The 11,160-nt window shown below is 41.9% G+C and overlaps 1 protein-coding gene across 1 annotated transcript; it reads left to right on the top strand.

The window, feature by feature from the left end:
- The first annotated feature begins 300 nt into the window (after positions 1–300).
- Positions 301–11,070, top strand: LOC110490502 (transmembrane 7 superfamily member 3). Its single transcript, XM_021563924.2, has 12 exons — positions 301–658; positions 2,158–2,312; positions 3,179–3,329; positions 3,851–3,971; positions 5,214–5,385; positions 5,521–5,698; positions 6,240–6,326; positions 6,754–6,834; positions 7,922–8,074; positions 8,217–8,314; positions 8,485–8,647; positions 8,764–11,070. The coding sequence occupies exons 1-12, from the start codon at positions 586–588 to the stop codon at positions 9,015–9,017; spliced, it is 1,686 nt and encodes a 561-aa protein (XP_021419599.1). The 5' UTR covers positions 301–585; the 3' UTR covers positions 9,018–11,070.
- Positions 11,071–11,160: the final 90 nt, after the last annotated feature.

Raw genomic sequence — 11,160 nt, 5'->3', positions numbered from 1 at the left:
AGTAAAATTGTATACAATTTTGGACCCGAGAATTTAGTCTGAATGCATTTCAGGTAATGAGAATTTGGTATGAAAATGTACAAAATTCTTTCGAAAACTAAAAATGGATTTCAAATTTACATTTTTCCCAAAACTATACATCTTAGTCCTTAGAATGATAGATGATTTTTGCAGATGCATCATGGTTTTGTAACTGAATTTGCTAGAGATATGTTTAAAACTGGTTTCATGATAATCACCCAGTTGCTGTTTTGTTCAGTGATTTAATTACATTTAAAATCAGTGTGAGGTTACAATCTCTGTGCTCTGGAACGCCCGCCAGGACTAGGGACTGGGACCTGCCCATTTTGTTTTGACGCCTCCTGGGGAAAGGAAGTGGCTTGCAGCAGTTGACATTTGTAGTACGTTTGAGCGACCGGACGTGGTTGGAGTTGTTCCGCGGAAGCAACAACAGCAATGAAAACGAATTTGTAGCCACGCTATGTTGCACTGGCCTGTCGCAGGAAAGCCTTTATTGAATATCTCACCAAATGTATTGCAAGTGAATGTAGCAGACTAGGAAGTAGGATCGTGGGCCTGAAGAAAATGCCGTCCTCCTGGCTAATGTACATATTTGTATATGTCTTGGTCTGTGATGGAGTTGTAGCACAACTGGAAAGTAAGTCGTGCTTTTAATCTTTTAAAATAAAATTGCCATTTGATGAACTTGTAGAATTTTTAGATTACATCAAGGTTGCTGGCTGAAAGCCAATCATACATGAAGAAGATATATACGCCTTCTTTGAATCAGGGATATCAACTTCACTAACTTAATGAATTGTTCTTCACATTGAGGCTGGAGAAATTTGAACCACTCTCAAATTCATAGATGGAACTGTGGATGCACGGGCTGACAGTCCATGACATGAACTAAGGTTAACTAGTTGTATTTTGAAATGGCATTGTTTGTTTTGCAAAGACTCAATTATCAACAAAAACAAACAATGGAGTAAAACATCCTTATTGTTTGGGTTATGATGAGGTGAAGACAGTTGTACTAGTTGCTGGAAAAGGGGAAGCATAACAGTATTCAATATGTCTTCAACAGTAAAATAGTTATGTGGAATTAGTCTGGGATTTCAAAATAGACTATTCATGTATGCATTCAAAAATACATATTTCTCTTATGGAATCTAATTCCTTTACTACTACATATAATTGAAATGTAGGGCTAATTACACTGCAAGTGAAATGGTCGCTAGTGAGGCATCTTCGGATTGGCCCTAGTGGACAGGTTGGATGCCATTGACATTTAATGCTTGTGACAGCAGCAGGCATTAGGAATTGGCTGCCCCCCCCCAGCACATGTTAAACGAAAGGAAAAGAACCCAACATGGTAGTCATGCTTCTTTTTCAGTCTAACCTTTGTATCGGTCATGATGAGAATACAGTATACCCATGCGCAAATGACCCTTGTACCCTGACAAACCATCTCATGTCTTGGAAGATTCAACAGAGAGAGACAAGAGACCAGAATATTATTGTCTGGGGTATGGACAGACCGAGAGACCATAAAAGTAGACAGAAGGCTGCACAAAGGAAGGGGAGCAAGAGAGTAGAAAGTGAAAAAGCCATATGTAATACACAAGCAGTGAGAACATCCAGTTGCCTATTTGGAGATTATGTGTTGTGTGAGGATCTGGACTGCCTTGTTTTTGGTTTATGTTGTGGATTGAAGGTGTCATTCTCAGATGTACTTACGATAGGCTCACATCCTGGATGATGTTGTCACAACCACAGGCGCAACCACATAGTCACAGCAACCTGTGCGAGATTTACCAGTGGGCCGTCAACGAAAATCAGAACAGCAGAACTGGAAAGACATTCACACTTACGGGTGAACCAACTCATAAAACATTTTAGAAAAAGGCTCAGTGCCGTTATCCTTGCAAGGTGAGGTATTGAAGACAGCGGTGTCAATATTTTTTTGCCATACATTTTTGGGGAAAAAAGTATTATTAGTTCATCTCTTTCTCTGAGCAATTGTATTCGTATAAAATTATATTTCCAAATTTGTTGACTGTCAATAATTCAGGAACCACTGTATATAAATAAACCTAATAACAGGTTGTGGATAGCCTGGGAGGATAATGCTGTAACATATATTTCCTCTCTCAGATCGGGTGGTTTTCCTGTTCAACACCTTTCAGAACGTGAATGTGAATGAGAATGAGACAGTGCAGGCTGTGGTCTCCAGAATCCCCCTTGACGTGGCCTTTATCACCCTCCAGTTCCACACACAGCACAGCAATGCTACGCTGTCCTACACCAGGGTAAGACACTGGCTCACGCACAAACACACACACTCACAGTAAAATAGATTTATCTAATAGTCTAATTCAGGTCAGTGTTCATTCATTCAATATGACCTATTACCCTATCAAACACGTACAAACAAACATGATTGACACACACATGATTGGCACTGATTGGTCCACTGACTTGTGTAGGGAAGTCAGATGATGTGGAACCAGGCTGGTTGCTCATCATGGGAGGAAGCATGAGGCAAGGGTAAGATGGATTGACCAATCCTGGCCTTGGTCCCAGAGATCCTAAGGGCTGGGTGAAGAAACAGTCGCCAATCACCCTATCACACACACCGTTTCTAGTGACCCACTTGCGACAGTGTCTTGTGAGATTTGCAGACACTCTGACTGAGTAGAGCTGTGATCATGTGTTAGGCTGGTCACAAGCTCTTTGGTGCTGACGGAAAACTTTGAACGCCTTTCCCTCTTACTACTGAAAACGCTTTCAACTAACTCAAAGTAGTCCTAACTCATGGTGAGAATAGGCTAAAGCAGTTAACACGCTCTGACTAGTGTAGTCAACAATGAAAACAGTCCCCAACTGTTAAGGGGAAAATGTACCAAACATAGCAAAGACAGTTAATGAGTGTCATCTGGAAGTGAATATCACTACAAGTCATTCTTTCTCCACTGTCAAAACCATCTGGCAGGAAAAGCCTACAGCTAGGTGAGAAGAGGTGGTCAGCCGGGCGTCTGTGCACATGTCAGTAGTACTTTACATTACAGCACGGAATAAAGCAGTAATTTGGTGACTGATTTGGATGGATTAGGGCTGTGTTGTTGACTGACTATTTGAGTGATTTTCTGGTTGTCTGGTTGACTACTTTGGGCAGATGCCAGGGCTGGGCCTCTCTCTAACAGCAGTGGACTCGGGCCTTCTCTCACCCCTGATCCCCGGTCAGACCAAGCTTTCCTGGTTTCTGCTGGCCCCTGATGGCGACTCTGTGGCCGGCACTGGGGTCATCCTCCCCTACACCAGCTCTGGTATGTATGCCCTTCCATCTCCACTTCCCAAAATAATCCACCAATTCCTCTACAGTTTTAGGTGGCCTCCCACTATCTGTCAAGGGGCTGTATCTCTGTTACCTTACATCACTGTTAGCATTCCAGGATATTTTACCTCTCACTACTCACCCTCAATCCACCACTGTTTTAAGCACTCAATATACCATGTCAAAATAATAGCAAGAGTATCTAGTAGATATGAAGCCCGTTTCAAACAAACCCCAAAACAAAGAATGCCAGTTGGATTATTGAACAAAACAAATAGTTGACTGAGGACAAATTTCAAAGCTGTTTTGCCATCCACCAAACTGATTGTATCTGTGTAGAGTATTCTGCACTCTACAACTTCTCCACAGTCACCAGTAGGCCATCTGCATAGACCAATGGTACAAACTCTCAACAGTCTGCTACTGCTACTACTGCACTGTCAATGGACTTCAAGAAAAAACTTTGACTTTTGATTGGCTGGTTTTAATTACGTGTTTTCTCTCTCTCTGCAGACCCAGTCCCTGGAGCTTGTAATCTGGAGTTTGACCTGGACATTGACCCAAATGTCTATCTCCACTACAACCTTTTTGAGACTACTATCCGCTTTGCACCTGCAAATATTGGATATTCAAGGTAACGACACACTAGAGGGTTTATATATGAGCATCTTGTATGTAACCACTCTTGTATGTAACCAAACAAATGTGAGGCAGGGCACTCTCTGCATATGTTTTTGGTTATATGTTTTAAAGTTAACCCTGGTGAAAAGCCAACCATTAGCCAAAGAAATAGTCCTGTGACTGAAAGACAATAATGCAATCTTATGAGTGCATTATGTGCTGTCCTACATTTGTGTGGCTTTCGTTGTGGTGGAAGCAGAGTAAGACATTTCCTAATGCCAAGGCTCTGGCTAGGAATGTGCTTTAGTAGAGCAAAGAGATTTACCCACAAGTGTTGAGGTACAGTGATTGGAACCCAACCTCTTCATAATTTTTGGATAGGGAAATCATTGATATTTTATAATGTAAAAAAAGAAAATACTTTGTTGCTATTAATCTGGCTATGGTGCGATAATCTGTTGACCAGGCTATGGGAAGTGCTGGCTCGCATTAAACGCACCGCAGAGCGGAAACACACACACACTTCTCTCAGGGCCAAGCAGACTGCAGAGCGGAAACACACACACACTTCTCTCAGGGCCAAGCAGACTGCAGAGCGGAAACAAACACGCACAATCTTCCTGTTAAAATGTTACATTGGCCTGTGGTCTGTAGACTGAACTGTATCTAAATTTACCTGGAACAAAAATAAACTGATATTTTGAAAAGCAAAAGACCAGGGAGGTCTGGGGTGGTCTGTGGCAAAACATTTTTGTTGTTGTTGAATGAGACAAAAGTGATGGGGACACTTCTTTTGCGTAGTCTCTAAATGATATATATTTTTTTTAAAGAAAGAGACTTGCATTTTCATATTGCTGTGTTTATTATTATTTGTAACAGCCCTTCTGAGCCATCTTATTTAATTGTGAAAAATATATGTTGAAAAATTGTTATAATAAAAATCAACATTTCTGTTTTAAAGCTAGAATCGTTAGTGGTGAAAGTGCCATGTCCGTTTAGGATATTACAACAACAAATAAGTTACTGTAAACGACCACTGTTTTTCTCCTCTGACATCACTGCACACACGATAGAACAGCCAAATATGCAGTGCAATTTTTTTTTACCACGCTGCCACTCTTCTCTGTTGTCATCAACAAAACAATAACAAAGGCACTGGGGTGAACAGTGGCACTGTTTCCCCAAATGCATATTCGTACTTTAAAGCAAACTTTCAGAATCCATTGTGAACTGACCTCTGTTGGCACCTCCTCAGGGGCTCCAATCCACCTGCCTGTGACACTGAAGTGGGTGAAAACACTCGCTGGCGCCTGAGGTACGACATCTACCAGTACTTCCTGCCTGAGAGCGACCTATCAGAGCAGAGCCTCATCACCAGCATCCAGAGTGTGGCCAATGTGCAGACCATGAGAGAGCATGGGAAAAGGGTGAGTTGATAATAGTGTGAATGTAGTGCAAAATGGACATGTATAAAAATACAGATTGGGATTGTAGACTGTAAACTTGCTGGTTGTGGTGTAATGGTATGATAAGCTTTTCTCATTTTTTTTCTCTCCCTGTAGCTCATGACACTATCATCCAGTGATAAGACAGAGGTAGTGTTTAGCTCCATCCCGGGCCAGGGTGTCATCTACTCAGTCATAGTCAGAGACCCAGTGCTTAACACCTCTTCCTCGTATATCCCTGTCCACACCTACGCCTGCAGCTTCTCCTCCACCTTGGATGGCTGTGACACTCTGGGTAAGTGGGACAACCAGCACTGGGCCAAAGGGGTCTTTTTGCAGGGAAACGTCAGTCAATATATGTCTATAATGGAGACATTTCCAAAGATATCTGACTATTCCTGTCTGAATTCCCGGGGCCTTATTCAATTAGACTTGTTGTTGAGTGGAACGAGAGCATAATGTCATTCTACACAGAAGACATTTACTATACTGCAATCGTTCTGGCTGAGACCTTGAGGGCTATTTCCGTGGAAATCTTATGAAATGCACCTTGAAGGACATCATGCATTTAAGACCAGGGAAGATCAACACCAGTCCCCTGGGAATATGTTGTCAGCTGATTTCAGCCTCTATTTTGATTAGTAACTGACTTATGAGCCCATATGTCAACTCTCGTCAACAGTAACAAACTGTAATGGAGCAATAAGCATTTTCAGAGCAGGAGAAAGAAGACAGTTGACACAGGGTCTGCTGCTCTTGTTAGACCAACAACAAGTTAGACCAACTATGGGGAAAGACAGAATGACTAAAGGCTGATGCACTTTCTTTTCTTCTAGGGAAGATATCCACAAGGATCTTCTTCACCATCGCTGGTTTAGCTGGCCTCTTCGTGTGCTTCTTTGGGCACCGCTTCTTCAAATGTGGTGAGTAGGGGGAAACAAGTGTTGACTTACCAAGTTTTCCACTACATCACTGGAAGATAAGTCTGGGAAGTCGAGGGCTTTTCCTCCCTATAGAACACGAGTAATAAATAGCCGCTCCCAACTAGCTGTATCCCAGTTATTTATAGTTTGTGAAAGTCCAAGTCTCATTTAAAGTTCATGCCAGCCAGCTAATGAAAATATGGCCTGGAGGTTAAAGTAAACTGTTGCTCCCACATAATATGAAAAAGTAAGGTGAAAGAAAAATAATAAATACTCTTCGCTGGTCATGTTTTTAGTCCAGTAGCAGGTTTAATCTGAGTCTGGGAATCCAGTCCTAGATGTCATGCTAGAAAATAGTGTTTACTGTGTTGCTCTCCCCTATTAAACTTTCCTCCCTTGTTCCCCTCTCCATCTTCCTCTCTCTTAGAGCTCTTCTGTATGGGCTTTGTCTTTGCAGTGTTTCTTTTTTTTGTCCTGATCACAAGAACTACAAAACTGGACTATGACAGTAAGTTTAAGTGATTTCAAATGAACATAAGAAGATTGTTGACCTTGTCAGCCAGGTTGATAAGGATATTAATTATGTCGTTTTTTTCTATAGTAAACATTGGCTTCAGTTTATTTGGTCATATGCTTGTTCAGTTCTCTCTGTACTCCCTCTGTAGTTTTTAATTAGTCTCCAAAGCATACAGTATTTTGGAATGAAATTAGCCATACAAACAGGCTTTGTGGCCAGACAAATTGCATTAATCATCACAGGTCTCTCATAAATGCGAATTAGATAGTCATGCCATATGAATATGATTTTCCCCAAAAAGTATCCTATTTTCATTTGGAAAGCTGCCCCCTGAAAGCATGGAGGTTTTCTGTGATTCAATCAGGTCAGCTCAGTTGAAAGAAACTCCTGTTGGTCTCATTAACTGGGAAATGCAATCAGATTAGCCCGTGCTAAATCAGTACAGTTGTTACAGTATGGAGATAAGTGATGATATGGGACATGTGCCCCACATGCCATCCTAAAAGGCTGAGCAAAATATGTCACGTTTGCATTTTATGCTTATGTTACAGTTTGTCTATGTTGATTTGGAGAAACCTAGAATGGCTTGCATTGGTGTTCGTGCTCCCCATATGCAAGGTGATGTCAGTGTTGGCTTGTATGTGTTAGTCATAGAGGATGGCTGTGAGCGTATGAATTCATAATTACACACTCGAACCCTAATGTGATTTGGTCAGTGGTGGAGCTGATAACTTATCCAGGATGCAATGGGAAACTTCCCCAGTGCACAACACACAGTTCAGTTTGAAACAACACATTTCTCCATAGAACAAACATCTCACTGTAAAAGCACATGTTCCAGTAATTAAGTTGGCGCACGGGTTCCATCATGCTGAAGAGCACATGGTTTAGTGTAAAGACAATTTAAAGAATGTTAATCTATCTGTAGAGCTTTCATTTATTTGGGTTCAGTCTGAGTTGTACCCCCTGCCAGAAGCTCAGGTTATCATTCTTCTACGGCTCTATGAAAAATAAAGATATTTGTCCAACTCCCTCTCCGTCTGACCCTGACAGAAGTGTCTGTGTTTCCTCCCTGCAGTCCGCCTGACCCTGACAGCAGTGATTGGCGTAGTGGGGGGAGTTATCCTGGTGATGAGCTGGTGGCGCTTCGGCTCAGTTATGTCCTGTGTCATCGTCGTCGGTCTCGTGCTGGGGTTCCTCATCTCCTCCATTGTCTTCTTCACGCCTGTCGGTAAAATAACCCAAAAATACCTACATCAGATGATCATTTATTTGATTGACTAGTTCAAGCAGGATAATGCTCAATCAGATGAATGTTGTATGACACAAAGTATTGTAACAACGTTGTAAAAACATTCTCATCACTTCCTCAGGTGACATACAGGTGTTCCGTTCGAATGTGGTGTTCTGGGTGACGTTCAGCTGCATCGTGGTGGTGGTACCGCTCTTCTTTGTCCGCTGGCCAAGAGAGGTAGATCCCTACCCGTCTGCACTTTCTTTACAGTGGCTGTCCAATTCAACGCCATAGTCCCCTCCCACTTTAAACTCAAGAAGGGCTTAGAGCTTTCAAAGATTTGGGAGGACAAATGTGGAAATGGAGCCTCTGGGTAATATTGCTGTGTGGGTGTTGTCTGTCTGCAGGGTAACATCACTACGTGTGGTGTAGCTGGAGCCTATGCTGTGGTGCTGGCTGTGAATGCTTACATCTATACCAGCCTATCCTACATCACCCTTAACATTCTCAAACGCTTCCTCAACGACAACTTCAGCAAGGCCTTTACTGATGTGCCTTTCCAGGACATTGGTGAGTAAAATCACTTCAGAGAGTTATTTTTTTATTTAACCTGCAGGCAGGCCATATGTTGGGCACCTGATTTTGACCTTTCAACCTAACATATTTTTGTCCTCTTGGTCTTCCAGATTTCATCATGATCACAGTGTGGGTGGTTCTGGGTGTGTCTGGTATCGTGCTACAGCTCTACCGGGAACGCACACGGCCCTTCTTCCCCCCCAGCCCTTACCTCATGTGGCTGCAAGAGCGGGAGCGCCGCAAGACCAACGTTCTGGACCCAAGCCACCACACGTCCTCACTCCCTTCCCGTCTCCTCGCCCGTGCCCGACAGCTGACTGGCAGGAGAGAGTCCGCTGGCGAGCGCACACCCCTCCTCCTTTAAACCCAACCACTCAACTTAGACCCATTTTACCTAGCCAGGTAGACAGATTCACCCCACTAGGAGGGTGCTATGGGGCATGGGCTCTCTATCTACGGGGACGCACCATTGCATTTGGAGTCTTTCTATTCCAGATTATGGATGTTTTGATTCCATTGATGATGGTAACAGTCCATTAAGGTATTATTTATATATGCTCGGGAGGAACTTTGCCATAAAGTGCACACAGAGAATTTTCAAAGCATTATTTTTGAGAATGAATTGTTTCACTTCCTCAGTCTTGTGGTATTTGGCTGCATTTTCTTAGAGGGTACTGAGGAAGCTGTTACCGCTGCCACATAATATTGTGCCAAAATAGTTGGGCACCCTCTCTCCTAGTATATCACAGTGCCTTTAAACAACTAGGGTTACAGCATACCAGTATGGGCAACATATGTGTTTTAATACCACTGAATAGCACAAGAAAACATTTGGAACCTTAAGATGGAGATGCATCATGCAGCCAGTCATTTTGAGGTGGCTTTGACCGCCACATTTGGTAGGTAGGTATTCATTTTGTGTAAAAGTAAGTATACTTTGTTTATCTTAATACCACTCAATGAAGTTTTAATGGGTATGACACCACTGTCGGAGTTCTGGGTATGCCCATTTAGGCTCCAATGGATGTAAATTGTTTTTAATGTTTTGTCAACATTTTCAAAGGCAAACGGTCACTTTTACACCATGTTTTGTAAAACTGTATTTAGAGGCCACTTTTTTTATTTGCTTTCTACAAATATGAACAATTACATTTTTAAGAAATATGAGAGCTGTTATATTGAAATGTGTTTTGGGGACCCTTTTTGTGAAACATAGTTGTTGAGTCAAACACTATTAGTGGTATGGGTGTGAACTTGCAGCCTAAAATGTATCCTCTCTTGATTTCATGGACATGTTTGATAGCACTCTAAAATCATAAACCACAAGTGGTAGGTTTAGGTGGATCCTGAGCACTGATGTTTATAGGAAATGGTGATATAGCCAAGCCCTTCAGTATTTCCTGAAGTGTTAAGCAGTAGCAGGAAGAGCAAACGACAAGTGCCACAGCCTCTATTTCTCTGTCAGGTGGCCTAACGCATCATTAAAGTGGGCCTGCTGTTTATGTTCTCTCTTGCCAGCTTTCGTTTGGTAAAGCATTTCCTGTGTTTCCCCTATTACTTTTTTTAGCAGTGGTGCAAGGGTAGCTGGGTGGGTGCATAGCTAGTATTGTAAGCACAATGTCCTGCCAGCTGTTCCCATAGACATCCAATCATTTGAGCCAATGACTATCCCTTTAAAAGCATGCCTCTGCAATTTATTGCAGCGGTGGGCCACCGCTAATTGAACCTAGGGGAAACACTGATTTTAAGGGAGTCCAATATGTCTTCTGGAACTTTTCTTTAGGTTCTTTCTCTCTCATTACCCACACAGTATGTGCTTTGGTATGAAAAGCTGGCTTGAGGCATTAATGATGTGTACAGGAGTTTGCCTGCAGAGTCACATGACATGGTTTATTAATGCATTACATGAACAATGTCAGTTTTTCCTCCAAATGTAATATTGAAGCTTGATTAAGTGGATAATTTAAGAGATTATTTTTCCTCTTGTGCAAAACAAGGTATCCTCAGAGCAGTGTAATATCCCACCAGGGATTTTGTAAATCCTCGCCATTTGCACACGACAGGATGTTGAATTAAAATGTATTGATCTTTTATGATTATCACCTGACAGGATTAGGATTAGTGTCAAGGATGAAAGATTGAAATGCAAGTAGAAATGGCCATTTCTACTTTTCTCAGTTTCCAAACCAAAACACACGGGTGAGGCTGACATTGTAAAGTTATAGCCATACTGTTGAAATGCCTCACTAGGAAATGCTTCTATGCACTAACATTACTGATGAAGCTTTCTTAAAGGTTAAGGTTGCCTTTCAGTATTTTTCACTACAGCTCTTAGGTACTTACCTTGTCATGTTTTAAAATGGACTGTTTGTCTGTGTTTGTTTTGTTGTGTGATAAATTGTTTTTCCTAAAAATCACTTGTTCATTTCTCTGCTCCTCTGTTCCCAAAATGTGGCATCAGTTACATTGTAATGTATCATGGTGCAACCATTAGGTCCAATTTAGTC

This window comes from Oncorhynchus mykiss, chromosome 15 (assembly GCF_013265735.2).
Source record: "Oncorhynchus mykiss isolate Arlee chromosome 15, USDA_OmykA_1.1, whole genome shotgun sequence".
Lineage (NCBI taxonomy): Eukaryota > Metazoa > Chordata > Actinopteri > Salmoniformes > Salmonidae > Oncorhynchus > Oncorhynchus mykiss.
This window is presented reverse-complemented; position numbering and strand designations above follow the sequence as displayed.

What these genes read in the sequence shown, in the direction of transcription:
- LOC110490502 (XM_021563924.2), top strand. Translation starts at nt 586, where the DNA reads ATGCCGTCCTCCTGGCTAATGTACATATTTGTATATGTCTTGGTCTGT. An exon ending in GCAAATATTGGATATTCAAG is followed by an intron (nt 3,972 to 5,213) that starts GTAACGACACAC and finishes GCACCTCCTCAG; the next exon opens with GGGCTCCAATCCACCTGCCT. An exon ending in TACAAAACTGGACTATGACA is followed by an intron (nt 6,835 to 7,921) that starts GTAAGTTTAAGT and finishes TCCTCCCTGCAG; the next exon opens with TCCGCCTGACCCTGACAGCA.